The sequence below is a fragment of the Solanum stenotomum genome, chromosome 8 (assembly GCF_019186545.1).
Source record: "Solanum stenotomum isolate F172 chromosome 8, ASM1918654v1, whole genome shotgun sequence".
Lineage (NCBI taxonomy): Eukaryota > Viridiplantae > Streptophyta > Magnoliopsida > Solanales > Solanaceae > Solanum > Solanum stenotomum.
Genome location: NC_064289.1, coordinates 19,083,531 through 19,102,324, shown reverse-complemented (window position 1 = coordinate 19,102,324; position 18,794 = coordinate 19,083,531). Strand labels below are relative to the sequence as shown.

At 35.8% G+C, this 18,794-nt stretch overlaps 2 protein-coding genes across 2 annotated transcripts in view; one reads left to right on the top strand and one right to left on the bottom strand.

The window, feature by feature from the left end:
- LOC125872090 (sesquiterpene synthase 12-like) overlaps positions 1 to 18,794 on the bottom strand; it is a 335,684-nt gene that overhangs the window by 34,983 nt on the left and 281,907 nt on the right. The window lies entirely within an intron of this gene.
- Positions 9,432 to 10,605, top strand: LOC125872107 ((2Z,6Z)-farnesyl diphosphate synthase CPT6, chloroplastic-like). Its single transcript, XM_049552781.1, has 3 exons — positions 9,432 to 9,892; positions 10,003 to 10,058; positions 10,118 to 10,605. The coding sequence occupies exons 1-3, from the start codon at positions 9,548 to 9,550 to the stop codon at positions 10,530 to 10,532; spliced, it is 816 nt and encodes a 271-aa protein (XP_049408738.1). The 5' UTR covers positions 9,432 to 9,547; the 3' UTR covers positions 10,533 to 10,605.

Below are 18,794 nucleotides of genomic sequence, written 5' to 3'. Positions count from 1 at the left end.
GTGAAAATTAAATGAGTTCTTTGTTAGTACTCCCCCAAGCCCAGTTCTTCCCAGTATCATGTAATTTGGATCGTCGTCTTCTATCGACGAAATCATCAGATATATTTAGGTATGGCCATTTCTCCAAGAGTTTGAGGCATGATGATCAATTAGTTCATCCAGAATTTACCCCTAAACACGTCGCTATAATAATGGATGGGAACAGAAGATGGGCTAAAGCTAGAGGATTACCTGTGCAAGAGGGTCACAAATTTATTACTCCTAATCTTAAGAATATTTGTAATGTTTCTACCAAACTTGGAATACAAGTTATCAAGGAGGCCATACTTTCCTTTCAGCATAGACACAGACTTATAAGACTTCAACCTAAGTTCATCAAACTGAAATAATGGACAGACAAATCTCAATCGGCTAGAGAATTACCCATATTTGCACATCCCTTTGGACATAATCACCTTTAACTGTCCACTATTTTGTAGCAATAAATATTTTGTTTATATAAGTCGCATACCATCTAAAGCTTGTAACTATCTTTTAGCCACATGTATTTCTATGAATACTAAAAAAAAAAAAAAGGTAAAGTGTTCAGCCAAAAACAGAAGAAATCATATTCCTTCCATCCATTTTTACTTGTCATATTTGAATTTAACATATCTATTAAAAAGTAATAATTGACATAACTATTTTACCACACTGTCTTTATTAATTAATATTATAGTATTAGGTGGTGATTATTTTTTGAGAAATAAGTTATTAATATTAAAGGTAAAATATATGAAAAATAAATTATTTTTTCTTGATGTGTTAAAAGTAACAAATAAAAATAAAAATCTATTTCTAAAATAGCCACAAATAAAGATGATCAGAGAATATAGTGAAGTTTAATTTTGCTTTAGAGGAAAGAAGTTAGTATAGTTTTTTTTTATATGTATAAAGTACGGAAATCGCAACATTTTGTGCGTTAATTACATTTTATCTCAAAAATTTTCATACATGATTTTGAATTAACAAACTATTCATAGGTTTTAGGCTTTCATTTAGCACTTTGGGTTTTGTCACCAATAGTCAAAACAAGAGCATGAACCCAGCTTGAAACGGTGAAACGGATTACGAATAGAATTTGCCTTGTCAGGATTTGACCACCCACATAAATAGAACTAATGCCAGGAACTTTTCTGAGAACTACTCGAATAGAATTTGCCTCGTCATTTTTTCCAGCTAAAGAGTACATATTTGAAAGCAAAACATGATACTCGGATATTTGAAAGTTATAATGTATTTGATAGAGATGGAGTGATGTATACGGATGTTAAGAGAGAAAGAAGGAAAAAGAAAATTCTTGCAATTAATTTAAATAATAGAAATTTTTTAAAATTATATTATTTTAAATCGTGTAATTATATAATTTTTCCTTTTTATATTTATGGTCTTCGTTTGAGCCATATAATTATGCATTTATGGTCATCTTTTGAGCCATATAATTATGCATTTATGGTCATTTGAACTTTTGTTTGTGTTTAAAAATTTAAAACTAAAAGTTGAATTTATACTAATTCTAGCCACGGTTCCCTTCAAAGAATCTAACCTCACAAGTGTATGATATTTTGTCTTTTCTTTATATGGTTCACATGGAGATTGTCCCCATACGCCTCACATCTAATAATTAAATAGTACTGTATTAAGATTATGAAGAACGTTAGACACATTGACAAAGATAGCTCTATCGGCCCTACAAATATGTCATATATACAAGGGCGAAAAGAGAGTATTAGTTAAAATTTGGATGGATTCAATAATTTTTATTTTGTATTTGTATTAGAACACCTATTAAATATGTATAAATATCTAACTGTAAATTCAATAATTGTAATGATTCGGTTAGTCATTTTTGAAAATTTTCGTAAAGCATTTTATCCCTCCCGATATTAACCCCAAGTCATTTCTGATTGAATTTTGAAATTGATTTTGAGCTTGAGTAAAAAGTTGTGAATTATGATTTTTTTAAAATTCAAATGGCTAAGTTGTTAAAAAGTGGTTTTCGGTGTCTTTTGGAGATTCGAGTGTTGAAATGGAATTCCGTCGATTCCATCGATCTCGAAATATGGAAATTAGAGTCAAAGAGTCATCGGTTACAAATTCGGAGTCTTTTTGAGGATTTACGGTCCTAAGTTGGAAAATGTGAAATTTTAGTATTTGGATTGACTTTGGTCAACATTCGAGGTTCGGATACTCGGATCGGAATTTCAAGAGTTCTATTTGATTCAGAGGATGATTTTAGACTTAGAGAAGGTCTTGGTCGAATTTTTGGAGGTCCCGAGCTTGATTTAGCCTTTTTAGGCGTCATGTTCGTTTCTTGTGACTTTCGCGAGTTTTGGATCAAGGAGACCTCAGATTCGTGTTTTGATGGTTCCATTGAGTCGGGAGCATTGAGTAGAGTCAAATTTCATATATGGTTTGTTTGTAGGGTTTCCGAACGAATCCCGAAAGTCCATTTGATGATTTGAAAGTTAGTTGTGTTTTATGTTGTCTGCTGACCTTGCGATCGCGAAGGGTCTTCGCTTTTGTGAGGGTCGCATTAGCGAAGACCGGTTCGCTTTTAAAAAGGATCAAGTCAGACCTTCGCAGAAGCGAAGGCTTGTTCACGATCGCGATCTTCGCATTAGCGAATGCCAATTCGCGAAAGTGAAGACCAATCTACGAAAACGAAGGCTAAGTATTTCTCAGGATTCTCTTAAGCAACTTCAGAAAGGGTTTTTGGTGTGCCATTATGGGGTTTTACCCCATTCTTTCCCATTTTGAGTAATGAAAAATCCTTGGAGGTAATTTTGAAGAGATCTCTTGTGCTAATCATTTGGGTAAGCTTTTGTGACCCTAAAATTTCAATTCCATTTTATCATTCATGGATTTTAACACCAAAATTTGAGATTTCGATTGGCAAATGACAATGTTTTTCAAGAACTTGAGTTGTAAAGTAAAATTAAATGGTGATTTTGAATTGATTTTAATTCCTTTTTTGAAATGATTTTCACCAATGAGTTTCAAATGTCTTGGGTGACATTTTCAAGTAAAGATTTTGGGTTCAATCCTCATTTTTGAAATTGAATTTTTAAGCTGAATTGACCCATTTTTCAAAGTGTATGTTATGGGTGTTGTTATTTCCGAAATCTTATTGTGATTACTTGATTGAATTAAATTTTGTGACTTTGGATATTGTTCGGAAAGGAAAGGCTCAAGTCTTGAATTGACTTCTAATTGAATTGAGGCAAGTGAACTTCTAAATCTTGTTAAGACTTGTGGAATCTTGAACTCTCTTTCTTATATGTGTTGGGGAGTAATGAAAATAAGGTGATGGGTTAAATTGCTCAAATTGAATAACCTTAATGATAAAGGCGGGGTTAATGAAAAAAAGACAACATGTTGATAATTGTGTTTGCATTGTGAATTGTCTTGAGTGTTGATATTGATTCGGTGATTGATGTGATACTTGATAGTATTTGTGTGGATGTGAATTGCTTGAAATTGTCATCTCTTCATTATTGTGTGAACAAGACTATATGCATTGGTTCTAGAACACTGTGAGATGTTACTGTGATTGATGTTGGGGTATTTCCCGCGAATGTTATTGATGTTGAGGTCATTGTCAAGGAGTATTATTGATGTCGAGGTTATTACCGATGAGTGTTATTGATATCGAAGCTATTTTCGACGAGTGTTATTGATGCCAGTGTCATTGCCGGTGAGTATTATGATGCCGAAGTCATTACCGATAAGTACTTGGGTTATGAATATTCCCCATGAGTCCCGATTGTTTATTGTGCATGATAATCTTGATACTTGTATTTGGTATACTTGATTGTTGTGCTCGATAATCTTATTACTTATGATTGACGACTTGATACTTGTGATTTGACGATGTGTAACTATTGATGTGAGACTATGAAACCTTATGAGCTATTTACTGTGAATTGTTAGGTTGTGTTGTATGCAGGTTGTAGTTTTGGGGGTTTGGTTGGGGTGAAAGGAGTTTCTCGTTTTCTAGCTAGTTTTACCTTGTTTTAGTGGTTTATTTGTTGAGTACCGTGTTGTTATGGTACTCACTCCTAGCTACTACACTGTGTAGGTTTCGAGTCCAGATCCGTGTGACATTTCTCTTTCATCTATTTCCGAGGCTGAGGATTCATTGAGGGGTAACTGCTTGTCTTTCCGGCGGGCCCTCTTGTTCCTTACATTATGTTTTGTTCTATTTGAGATACAAAGACATTGAGACTTGTACTTATCTTTCAATTATGTATTAATACATTGGCGCCTTGTACATGTGATAACTAGGTTTTGGTGCTATCCTAAAATACATTAAACAAGAAAGGAAAATAGCAACCAAACAATAATATTTGAATTTGAATTTGTGCGAATGTTACAATCTTTATGAAATCTTTAAGAAAAGATATGTAATCCCCTGATTCTTTTCTTCACAATTGTTCTTGACTTGATGAAATACTTGCGACACATCACTTGGAGCAAAGACTTCTTTGTATGCGAAAGACTTGCGGAGCACCATTGAAGCGCATTGATTATCTATGTATTTTTGTTTGTGTGTTCTGATCTTATAAAGACTCCTTTATATAGGCGTGACTAGGGTTTTAGGGTATTTTGGTCCAAGTAATTTAGAGGACTCTGGGCTTGAAGCTTTGAAGAATGTGAGTTGGGCTCATCTTGTCAACTTAGTAGACTTGCCCAAATATAATTTGGATTTTATTTAAATTATATAATTTTGACTTAAAATATTATTCCGATTTTATTAATCAACAATTCGACTTAGTCAACATATTATAAATTTAAAATTTTTCAAATTTTATACTTCCTCCGTTTCACAAAGAATGGTCTAGTTTGACTTGGCTCGGAGTTTAAGAAAATAAAGAAGACTTTCGAATCTTGTGGTTCTAAATTAAAGTTATGTCAAATGTACAAAATTGCCCTTTAATCTTGTGGCCTTAAATATGTCACATGGAAAACTGAAATTAAAATGTTACCAAAAAAAGAAAGAGGTCATTCTTTTTTAAATTGACTAAAAAGGAAAGAAGATCATTCTTTTTTAAACGGAGAGTTTGGTATTTTTTTTCCCTTTTATATTTGTGGTCATTTTTGGGCCACATAATTGTGGTCATTTAGCAACACTCAAAGTGTCCGAAAAACATGTCGACAGGCACTTCAAACTCTTGAGTGGTTAATAAAATGTCGGCCTCTTATATCTTCTGTTGCTTTGTGTCTCGAATTCTGTGAATTTTAATTATGCCACATTTTTAGTAGGTTTGAGAAAACTCATTAATCTTGTAAGGTTATTATTATGAAGTTCGTAACTTTATAAGTTTGAGTTTTGACAACTATTTAGAATTTATATAAAGGGGTTGTAATTAATTTTTTTTTCTTTCTCTCATTTGCTCCTCTTTTAGTTTAAACCATTCTAAAAGAGTTGTCCCATAATCGTCAGATCTAAATGCATTGTACTAAGATTATAGAATTGTATACGTTAAACATATTGACAAATATAGCTCTTAAAATTGAGACGGATTCAATAATTTTTATTTTTATTATGTATTTGTATTAGGATATTTGTTAAATATATGTAAGATTATAAGTTTGATGGTAAGTTTGAACTAAAAAAAGTTCTAAATTCTAGTTGAGTTTTTGCACATACACATTTGTTTAGTCTCTTATCACACCTAAACGCCAAGTATTGAAATTATTATTAATTTATTTAAATAATGAAGTAAATAATAATATCAATTAAGGTTATTTATGTGTGATATTAGAGAATATACAAATGTGTGGTTTTAATTTTTTATTCCATGGGTCCAACTAAAGTTAGAGATAATACAACAAATTAAGGAAATCTAAAATATCTTGTTGAGTTGTCAAAAATTGAAGCACATGGTCATATTCATTTCTCTTACACTTAGAACCTTTCAGCCCCCAAGGCCTAGCTCAAGTGACAAAAAGTGGAGGATTTGTGGCTTAGGTCACAGGTTCAAGCCCCATACCATGCAAAGCGAAGCCCGGTATTTAAGTGGAGAAGGGTAGACGGGTGGGCCCATTATCCACCGAGTTTAGAAGTTTGTGATTGGTCCAAAAGGCGAGTCACAAACGGATTTCTCGGTTATAAAAAAAAATATCTTATTGATTTGTGAATAATTAAAGCACATGGTCATATTCATTTCTCTTTCACTTAGAACTTTTCAGCCCCCAAGGCCTAGCTCAAGTGGCAAAAGGTGGAGGATTTGTGGCTTAGGTCGCAGGTTCAAACCCCACACTATGCAAAGCGAAACCCAATATTTAAGTGGAGAAGGGTAGAGGGGTGGTCACATTATCCATCGAGTTTAGAAGGTTGTGATTGGTCCAAAGGGCGGGTCACAGACGGATTTCTCAGCTATAAAAAAAAAAAAATATCTTGTTGAGTTGTCAAAAATTGAAGCACATGGTCATATTCATTTCTCTTTCACTTTGAACCTTTCAACCCCCAATTAAGGCCTAGCTCAAGTGGCAAAAGGTGGAGGATTTGTGGCTTAGGTCGGAGGTTCAAACCCCATACCATGCAACGTGAAGCCCGGTATTTAAGTGGAGAAGGGTACAGGGGTGGGCCAATTATCCACCAAGTTTAGAAGGCTGTGATTGGTCCAAAAGGCGGGTCACAAATGGATTTGTCGGTTATAAAAAAAATATCATACTGATTTGTCAAAAATTGAAGCATATGGTCATATTCATTTCTTTTTCATATAGAACCTTTCATCACCCAAGGCATAGCTCAAGTGGCAAAAGGTTGAGGATTTGTGGCTTAGGTCGCAGGTTCAAACACCACACCATGCAAAGTGAAGCCCGGTATTTAAGTGGAGAAGAGTAGAGGGGTGGTCCCATTATCCACCGAATTTAGAAGTCTGTGATAGGTCTACAGGGCGCGTCATAGACGAATTTCTCGGTTATCAAACAAAAAATGTCTTGTTGAGCTGTCAAAAATTGAAGCACACGGTCATATTCATTTCACTTTCACTTAGAACCTTTCAGCCCCCAAGGCCTAGCTCAAGTGGCAAAAGGTGGAGGATTTATGACTTAGGTCGCAGGTTCAATCTCCATACCATGCAAAGCGAAGCCCGGTATTTAAGTGGAGAAGGGTAGAGGGGTGGGCCCATTATCCACCAAGTTTAGAAAGCTGTGATTGGTCCACAAGGAGGGTCACAGATGGATTTCTCGGTTATAAAAATAAATATCTTATTGATTTGTCAAAAATTGAAGCACATGGTCATATTCATTTTCTCTTTCACTTAGAACCTTTCAGCCCCCAAGGCCTAGCTCAAGTGGCAAAAGGTGGAGGATTTGTGGCTTAGGTCGTAGGTTCAAGACCCACACCATGCAAGTGAAAACTGGTATTTAAGTGGAGAAGGGTAGAGGGGTGGTCCCATTATCCATCGAGGTTAGAAGGCTGTGATTGGTCCAAAGGGCGGGTCACAGAAGGATTTCTCAGTTATAAAAAAAAAAATATCTTGTTGAGTTGTCAAAAATTGAAGCACATGGTCATATTCATTTCTCTTTCACTTTGAACCTTTCAACCCCCAATTAAGGCCTAGCTCAAGTGGCAAAAGGTGGAGGATTTGTGGCTTAGGTCGCAGGTTCAAACCCCATACCATTCAAAGTGAAGCCCGGTATTTAAGTGGAGAAGGGTAGAGGGGGTGGGCCCATTCTCCCCCGAGTTTAGAAGGCTGTGATTGGTCCAAAAGGCGGGTCACAAATGGATTTGTCGGTTATAAAAAAAATATCTTATTGATTTGTCAAAAATTGAAGCACATGGTCATATTCATTTCTCTTTCACTTAGAACCTTTCAGCCCCCCAAGGCCTAGCTTAAGTGGCAAAAGGTGGAGGATTTGTGGCTTAGGTCGCAGGTTCAAGTCCCACACCATGCAAAGCGCTGCTCGGTATTTAAGTGGAGAAGGGTAGAAGGGTGGTCCCACAATCCACCGAGTTTAGAAGGCTGTGATTGGTCCAAAGGGCGGGTCACATACGGTTTTCTCGGTTATCAAAAAAAATATATCTTGTTGATTTGTCCAAAATTGAAGCACATGGTTATATTCATTTCTCTTTCACTTAGAACCTTTCAGCCCCCAAGGCCTAGCTCAAGTGGCAAAAAGGTGGAGGATTTGTGGCTTAGGTCGCAGGTTCAAGCCCCACACCATGCAAAGCGAAGCCCGATATTTAAGTGGAGAAGGGTAGAGGGGTGGGCCCATTATCCACCGAGTTTAGAAGGCTGTGATTGGTCCAAAAGGCAGGTCACAGACGAATTTCTCGGTTAGAAAAAAAATATCTTATTGATTTGTCAAAAATTGAATCACATGGTCATATTCATTTCTCTTTCACTTAGAACCTTTCATTTCAATCTGACGTATGATCGGTTTGGTATGAAGGAAAATGTGTTTTATGAAAAATGTTTTCTAAGAAATATATTTTAGAAAAATAAGTGAAGTCTGGAGCTTATTGCAATATGTCCTCAATGCAATCACGAACCAAAATGATCCAATGAATACACAAATATGCAATTTATCTTTATGCAATCCTTCCTCTCCATGATTCCAAAGTAGCACTTATTTACACTACCACATGAGATAAGAGAAAAGTACGAGCATATTTACTATCTTCAATTGTTCACAGTTTGATTCATTTTAAAAAGGCTTTGAACATTTCCGTATTGGTTCCCATAAATCAGGATTATGGCTAACTTACAAAAGAAAAGGGGAAAGAAGAATTGATAGCAATGCTAGTTATACATATGAAGATTTGGCATAAACACCAGCATTGCTGTTTTTTTTTTATAACTTTCATGTAGTTTAGTAGGGAAGCAAAAAAAATTATGTCTCAGCAAGAAATGGATTATTTTAGCCAAAATGGAAAAATATAAAACAAGCAGTGGGAAACATGGAAAATGATAAAAATTCTAGATTTTCCTCCCTATTGTAATTGATGATGGACATAATTTTTTCCTCCCTTCCTTGGTTAATGGTAGTAAAGATTCAACAAGCAAAAAGGAAGAGGATATTTCTCACTATGATACTCTGTGTGTTGCTCCAATTGCACACGCAAGTGTACGTGGTATAGTGGCTCTTAAAAGAATTGGATTATTGAACCAAATGACTTGTCAATTAACTATTTACTAAATTATATATACTAGTCTAATTATTTATTTAAGAGTGCCAAAAGTGTTTGATCAAAATATTGGTTGATCTAAATATCTTTTAAATATTGATCAATCGGCTTTTATACCCTCTTGAATTGTGTTGTTAATTTTAATGCAATCTATAATGCGATAACTTTATAAACATATTTTGAAATAAAACTGTTTTCATTTATAAAAATATGACATTTTCTATTAGACAGATTAACAATATATTTTTTAAAATGTGTCGTATAAATTGTAACAGTGCGTGTAACTCACATCATATATATGCCTATTTATTTGGTGCATCTGTGCCCGCCAACACCCATGAACAAACAAAGTTTAGTGAAAATTAAATGAGTTCTTTGTTAGTACTCCCCCAAGCCCTGTTCTTCCCAGTATCATGTAATTTGGATCGTCGTCTTCTATCGACGAAATCATCAGATATATTTAGGTATGGCCATTTCTCCAAGAGTTTGAGGCATGATGATCAATTAGTTCATCCAGAATTTACCCCTAAACACGTCGCTATAATAATGGATGGGAACAGAAGATGGGCTAAAGCTAGAGGATTACCTGTGCAAGAGGGTCACAAATTTATTACTCCTAATCTTAAGAATATTTGTAATGTTTCTACCAAACTTGGAATACAAGTTATCACTGCTTTTGCTTTCTCTACTGAAAACTGGAATCGTTCTAAGGTATACTACTTCCTTTGTCCCAATTTATGTGGAGTAGCCGAGTTTAATTAAAACTATTATTAAGTATTTGATTTGTGTGGCTAGCTAGTAACAATTTGCACTTTGTGCAGGAGGAGGTTGATTTTTTGATGAAACTGTATGAACAGTTGTTCGAAGAATTTATGAGGTACTTACTTTTATATATGAGACAGAAATTTCAATTTTCTCATTAGTTTAAACTAACAGGTTTGGTGGAGTACGGGTGTCTGTTATTGGAGGTAGATCCAAACTTCCGATAAAATTACAGAAAGGCATAGAGTTAACAGAAGAGGCGACCAAAGACAATGAAGGACTTCATCTTACGATGGCACTAAACTATGGAGGAAAATATGACATGTTACAAGCAACCAAGAGCATTGCCAGTAAAGTGAAGGATGGTCTTATAAATTTAGAGGATATCAACAACAAATTATTTGAGCAAGAACTAGCTACCAAGTGTGCTAAACCACCTGATTTAGTAAACTTCTTATTGTGGCAGCTCGCTTACTCTGAATTGTACTTTACAAAGACGATGTTTCCTGATTTTGGAGAAGAAGCTCTCAAGGAGGCCATACTCTCCTTTCAGCAAAGACACAGACGTTTTGGTGGACACACATATTGAAACTCCTTTTGTTATTTCCTAATTCTCTTATTGTATGTGTGTTAGTATTTCGTGATCTGCAATATCCTCTCAAAATGTATCAGCCAAATTGATGGTTTGAAGCAAGTGAAATACAAGAATGAAACAACCTTCGGGGGTAAAATATCCTCTTACAACTTCTGTTTGTTAAGAGGATTTTAAGACTTGAGAATATGAATGAATGCCAGAGAATAATTGCTAATGGAGATGTAAACCACAAATTATTTGAAAGAGAACTTTCAAGCACATAGTTTCCAGCTTATAAATGAGTTAACATGATATACTATTATATTTTTCAGACTTGTAAGACTTCAACCTAAGTTCATCAAACTGAAGTGTAAGATTTTCAAAATGAAATGGACAGACAAATCTCAATAGGCAAGAGAATTACCCTGTGTGTTATTCCCAATTGCACACGCAAGTGTACGTGGTCGCACAAGTAATATAGTGACTCTTAAAAGAACCGGATTATCCAAAGGACTTGTCAATTAACTATTTACTAAATTATACTAATCTAATTATTTATTAACGAACTATTCATAGGTTTTAGGCTTTCATTTAGCACTTTGGGTTTTGTCACCAATAGTCAAAACAAGAGCATGAACCCAGCTTGAAACGGTGAAAGGGATTACGAATAGAATTTGCCTTGTCAGGATTTGACCACCAACATAAATAGAACTAATGCCAGGAACTTTTCTGAGAACTACTCGGATAGAATTTGCCTTGTCATTTTTTCCAGCTAAAGAGTACATATTTGAAAGCAAAACATGATACTCGGATAATTGAAAGTTATAATGTATCTGATAGAGATGGAGTGATGTATCAGGATGTTAAGAGAGAAAGAAGGAAAAATAAAATTCTTGCAATTAATTTAAATAATAGAAAATTTTTAAAATTATATTATTTTAAATCGTGTAATTATATAATTTTTCCTTTTTATATTTATGGTCATCTTTTGAGCCATATAATTATGCATTTATGGTCATCTTTTGAGCCATATAATTATGCATTTATGGTCATTTGAACTTTTTTTTGTGTTTAAAAATTTAAAACTAAAAGTTGAATTTATACTAATTCTAGCCACGGCTCCCTTCAAAGAATCTAACCTCACAAGTGTATGATATTATGTCTTTTCTTTATATGGTTCACATGGAGATTGTCCCCATACGCCTCACATCTAATAATTAAATAGTACTGTAATAAGATTATGAAGAACGTTGGACACATTGACAAAGATAGCTCTATCGGCCCTACAAATATGTCATATATACAAGGGCGAAAAGAGAGTATTAGTTAAAATTTGGACGGATTCAATAATTTTTATTTTGTATTTGTATTAAAACACCTATTAAATATGTATAAATATCTAACTGTAAATTCAATAATTGTAATGATTCGGTTGGTCATTTTTGAAAATTTTCGTAAAGCGTTTTATCCCTCCCGATATTAACCCCAAGTCATTTCTGATTGAATTTTGAAATTGATTTTGAGCTTGAGTAAAAAGTTGTGAATTATGATTTTTTTAAAATTCAAATTGCTAAGTTGTTAAAAAGTGGTTTTCGGTGTCTTTTGGAGATTCGAGTGTCGAAATGGAATTCCGTCGATTCCATCAGTCTCAAAATATGGAAATTAGAGTCGAAGAGTCATCGGTTACAAATTCGGAGTCTTTTTGAGGATTTACGGTCCTAAGTTGGAAAATGTGAAATTTTAGTATTTGGATTGACTTTGGTCAACATTCGAGGTTCGGATACTCGGATCGAAATTTCGAGAGTTCTATTTGATTCAGAGGATGATTTTAGACTTAGAGAAGGTCTTGGTCGAATTTTTGGAGGTCCCGAGCTTGATTTAGCCTTTTTAGGCGTCATGTTCGTTTCTTGTGACTTTCGCGAGTTTTGGATCAAGGAGACCTCAGATTCGTGTTTTGATGGTTCCATTGAGTCGGGAGCATTGAGTAGAGTCAAATTTCATATATGGTTTGTTTGTAGGGTTTCCGAACGAATCCCGAAAGTCCATTTGATGATTTGAAAGTTAGTTGTGTTTTATGTTGTCTGCTGACCTTGCGATCGCGAAGGGTCTTCGCTTTTGTGAGGGTCGCATTAGCGAAGACCGGTTCGCTTTTAAAAAGGATCAAGTCAGACCTTCGCAGAAGCGAAGGCTTGTTCACGATCGCGATCTTCGCATTAGCGAATGCCAATTCGCGAAAGTGAAGACCAATCTACGAAAACGAAGGCTGAGTATTTCTTAGGATTCGCTTAAGCGACTTCAGAAAGGGTTTTTGGTGTGCCATTATGGGGTTTTACCCCATTTTTTCCCATTTTGAGTTATGAAAAATCCTTGGAGGTAATTTTGAAGAGATCTCTTGTGCTAATCATTTGGGTAAGCTTTTGTGACCCTAAAATTTCAATTCCATTTTATCATTCATGGATTTTAACACCAAAATTTGAGATTTTGATTGGCAAATGACAATGTTTTTCAAAAACTTGAGTTGTAAAGTAAAATTAAATGGTTATTTTGAATTGATTTTAATTCCTTTTTTGAAATGATTTTCACCAATGAGTTTCAAATGTCTTGGGGTGACATTTTCAAGTAAAGATTTTGGGTTCAATCCTCATTTTTGAAATTGAATTTTTAAGCTGAATTGACCCATTTTTCAAAGTGTATGTTATGGGTGTTGTTATTTCCGAAATCTTATTGAGATTACTTGATTGAATTAAATTTTGTGACTTTGGATATTGTTCGGAAAGGAAAGGCACAAGTCTTGAATTGACTTCTAATTGAATTGAGGCAAGTGAACTTCTAAATCTTGTTAAGACTTGTGGAATCTTGAACTCTCTTTCTTATATGTGTTGGGGAGTAATGAAAATAAGGTGATGGGTTAAATTGCTCAAATTAAATAACCTTAATGATAAAGGCGGGGTTAATAAAAAAAGACAACATGCTGATAATTGTGTTTGCATTGTGATGTCACGCCCCGAGCCTACACCCTAGACGTGGCTGGCACTTGAACACCATTGTTGGCCCCCAAGCGAACCCTTGGCCTGACTTTCTTAACTCAGCGGAATAACTCAATGCAATGCAAGGTTTTAAAAACAACCTGACTGAAATAAAATCTGGCCAAAAAGGCAACTCGAGTCTCAAAATAGAATATTTACATATATACATAGATGAGACACTCCAAACAAACTGACTGACTGTCTATGAAGCCTCTAAAATACTGAGATGGATGTTGGGACAGACCCCACAACATCCTAATAGAAACACAACTTGAGAGAACAAAATAACTGAGTCCTTCGGAATGCAAAGAGGCTCACCACTGACTCTGATGTACTCAACTGGATCAACGGCGAACCTGATGCTGGCCCTGGGTACCTGTGTCTGCATCATCATAAGATGCAGGCAACTAGCATCAGTACATTGAATGTACGAGTATGCGAGCTGGAAAGCTAAACCACAACTCAAGCTTGAAAGGAGTACAAAGGAACTCTTACCTTGGCTCTGTTTAACTCTTGAATAACTGAACTCAATATATAAAGCAATACGACACATGCAATATATAAAGCTTGTAAAACAGTGTAAACAACTTAGCTTGTTAAAGATAAAACAATAGCAGCTCAACTTTACTTATATAAAAGTAATATAACTTTAGTGGGAGATTCTTTAACCGACAACCACCACTATGATCCCTAGTGGTGGTACAACGTTTTACCTCACGTTGCCCAAGGACCATCCTATACCTTTCCGTGATATAGGAAGCTACTTTACTTAGTGGATCCACTAGCTTAATCTTATGGATTCATCTAAAAAGTATGACCCGTTAACTCCCATGTTGGCGCATGGTTCTTATGGAGAGTTGAGTTTATATGAACTCGTGTCCCCAATTCGGTGCTTAAGACTACTCCCAAAAATACTTTAGCTCCTAAGTGTTTTAAACACATCTTTCTTTATTTGAGATAATTACTCAAAACTTTGCCCAAAGGCTCACTTGAAAACAATGTTCCTTTTTCTTGAAAACTAGCCCAAAGGCTCTTTTGGAATCATAGTTCCTTTCTTACTCAAATGTAAAAACATTTGGAAACTTCTTTAGAAATACATAGTTCCCTAATACTTTTGAGAAATGAACTCAACTTGAAACTCTTTACTCAACTTGAAACTCTTAACTTAACTTGAAACTTGAGCCTTAAAATGAAGTTAAAACATTCAACAAAGACTCTTGGAAAGCTTTAAAGACTTGCTTTGACTCCCTTCTTGAACTTCTAGACTCAACTTTTAACTTCCCTTGACTTGGAAACTTACTCTCCTTGAATTGGAATCATGAATTCAAGGTGTTTGATCACGTGTTATGGGAAAGTTCTTGACGTTTAAACGTACCTTGGGGTGTTGGAAACAACTTGGGAACATAGGTACAATACCTAGGAACATGCATGAGAAAGTGGGGAAAGAATGGGAAGACTTGGCGCTCTTGGCGCTCTGACAGGCGCGGAGCGCCAGACCTCAATCTTCAGAGACATCTGGTTGGGGCTCTGGTAGGGGCGGCGCCCCAGGGGCTGGACCTCAGAGTCCCTCTTGGGGCGCGCTGGCTGGCGCGATGCCCCAGCCCTTTTCCCCGTAAACTTGACTTTTCTCCTCCTTTTCTCCAACTCTAAACCTTCCAATATTCAAAGCTTCAACCCCCAAGCACTTAGGATCATCAAAACCCTTAACATACACTAGTTTCAACTCAAAAACACCACCGGAAACATACACCAAACCAACAAGAACTATAACACAACACAACTACAACTTCAATAATTCCAACCAACAACTTCAACAACACAACCAATCTTTTCTCAATAATAAAAAATGAGTTTGGTGTGTGGGGGAAAGGATCAACCCAAAAATAAAGACTCACATACCTAATAGGGATCACCCCCGACGATATCCACGACGATCTTTTGACGAAACCTAGCTTGACCTTCTCTTTTCTTTTTTTCCTCTTCTTCTCCTCTTCACTCTTAAACCCTTACTTTCACTCTTTAAAAAATGAGACAAACTGATCAAAATCAGTCCAAAACTCTCATATATATCCAAAAGAAAAGGCTTGGGAAAAGACCAAGATGCCCTTACAAATTTTCGGACGGATTCCCTGCCAACTGCCCAACTTTCAAAGGGCATAACTTGCTCATACAAACTCGGAAACGAGCAAACTCTATGGCGTTGGAAAGATCATTCCATGAAATTTGCAACCATATCTGGAACCACACCTAGATCATCCTGAGCTAGGAGTTATAACTGTTCAAAGTTGGCCAAAAACTCATTGTTTTCCATACTTAGCCAAATTTTCCAAATTTTTGAAATTTTCACATTCTTCCAAAAATGACTATTTCCAATTTCAAGCTTTTTCAACGTTATTTCAAATTGTCGGATGTTAAAATATCTCCCCCTTGGGAACATTCGTCCTCGAATGAGATTACTCTAACAAGGCTAAGGGTGTAACATCAAACTTAAACACCCAACAAGCAATTCATGCAAGCAACAACATGCTAACTAAAATTTAAAGAGCACTAAGAAGGAAATTAGTACCTTGGTCTACATTTCCTCCGTATTCAAAGAGATATGGGTATCTCTTCTTCATGTCCTCTTCGGCTTCCCAAGTGGCTTCCTCAACAAATTGGTTCCTCCAAATGACCTTAACTGAAGCTACATATTTCGTTCTCAACCTACGAGTTTGACGATCTAGAATCTAAATAGGACTCTCCTTATAAGATAAGCTATCCTTGATCCTAACATTTTCAATTGGCAGGATCAATGAAGGATCACCTATGCACTTCTTCAACATGGAGATATGAAATACCGAATGAATCGCTACTAGTTCCTGTGGCAACTCCAACTCATATGCAACATTGCAATTCTCTTGGCTATGCGGTAAGGTCCAATATACTTGGGACTAAGTTTCCCCTTCTTACCAAACCTCATAACCCCTTTCATGGGAGAAACTTTCAAATATACCCAATCATCTATTTCAAACTCTAACGCCCTTCTCCTAACATCAATGTAGGATTTTTGGCAACTCTGTGCTGTTTTCAATCTCTCTTGAATCACTTTCACCTTTTCCATAGCTTGGTGAACTAAATCTGGTCCTATCAACCCTGCTTCACCAACTTCAAACCATCCAATAGGAGATCTACTTTGTCTCCCATAAAGAGCTTCGTATGGAGCCATTTGGATGCTGGAGTGATAACTGTTGTTATAGGCAAACTCAATGAGAGGTAGGTGATCATCCCAATTACCTTTGAAATCGATCACACAAGGCCTCAACATATCTTCTAAAGTCTGAATAGTACGCTCAGCTTGCCCATCAGTCTGAGGGTGAAAGGCAATACTCAAGTTCACCCTGGAACCCAAGCCTTTCTGAAAAGATTTCCAGAACTGTGCAGTGAACTGTGCACCTCTATCTGAAATAATGGAGACTGGGACTCCATGAAGTCTCACCACCTCTTGAATATATAATTTGGCATAGTCTTCTGCTGAGTTGGTAGTCTTTACCAGTAGAAAATGGGCTAACATTGTCATTCTGTCGACAATCACCTAAATAGAATCATGCTGTCTGCGAGACCTTGGCAACCCTGTGATGAAATCCATATTGATCATCTCCCACTTCCATTCTGGAAGTTCTATTCTCTGAGCCAAACCAACGGGCCTTTGGTGCTCAACTTTCACTTGTTGGCAATTTGGACACACTACAAGAAAAACTGTTATTTAAGACCAACATTTAGGGACGAGTTAATAATATCGTCTCAAAAAGTACATGTATTCAGAAGAGATTATATTCTCGTCCCTAATTCTATATGTTATTGTGAAGGTACAAAATCTAGTCCCTAAAGAAAGTTCTAACTGGTCCCAAAATCAAAATGTGGTGAGAAGCGGGAAAAAGTGCATTTTTAATTTTCACAAAAACTCATTATTTTCCATACTTAGTCAAATTTTCCAGATTTTTGAAATTTTCACATTCTTCCAAAAATGACTATTTCTATTTTCAAGCTTTTTCAACGTTATTTCAAATTGTCGGATGTTACATGTGAATTGTCTTGAGTGTTGATATTGATTCGATGATTGATGTGATACTTGATAGTATTGTGTGGATGTGAATTGCTTGAAATTGTCATCTCTTCATTATCGTGTGAAAAAGACTATTTGCAATGGTTCTAGAACACTGTGAGATGTTATTGTGATTGATGTTGGGGTATTTCCCGCGAATGTTATTGATGTTGAGGTCATTTCCAAGGAGTATTATTGATGTCGAGGTTATTACCGATGAGTGTTATTGATATCGAAGTTATTTTCAACGAGTGTTATTGATGCCAGTGTCATTGCCGGTGAGTATTATGATGCCGAAGTCATTACCATAAGTACTTGGGTTATGAATATTCCCCATGAGTCCCGATTGCTAATTGTGCATGATAATCTTGATACTTGTATTTGATATACTTGATTGCTGTGCTCGATAATCTTATTACTTATGATTGATGACTTGATACGTGTGATTTGACGATGTGTAACTATTGATGTGAGACTATGAAATCTTGTGAGCTATTTACTGTGAATTGTTAGGTTGTGTTGTGTGCAGGTTGTAGTTTTGGGGGTTTGGTTGGGGTGAAAGGAGTTTCTCGTTTTCTAGATAGTTTTACCTTGTTTTAGTGGTTTATTTGTTGAGTACTGTGTTGGTATGGTACTCACTCCTAGCTACTACAGTGTGTAGGTTTTGAGTCCAGATCCGTGTGACATTTCTCTTTCATCTATTTCCGAGGCTGAGGATTCATTGAGACGTAACTGCTTGTCTTTCCGGCGGGCCCTCTTGTTCCTTACATTATGTTTTGTTCTATTTGAGATACAAAGACATTGAGACCTGTACTTATCTTTCAATTCTGTATTAATACATTGGCGCCTTGTACATGCGATAACTAGGTTTTGGTGTTATCCTAAAATACATTAAACAAGAAAGGAAAATAGCAACCAAACAACAATATTTGAATTTGAATTTGTGCGAATGTTACAATCTTTATGAAATCTTTAAGAAAAGATATGTAATCCCCTGATTCTTTTCTTCACAATTGTTCTTGACTTGATGAAATACTTGCGACACATCACTTGGAGCAAAGACTTCTTTGTATGCGAAAGACTTGCGGAGCACCATTGAAGCGCATTGATTATCTATGTATTTTTGTTGGTGTGTTCTGATCTTATAAAGACTCCTTTATATAGGCGTGA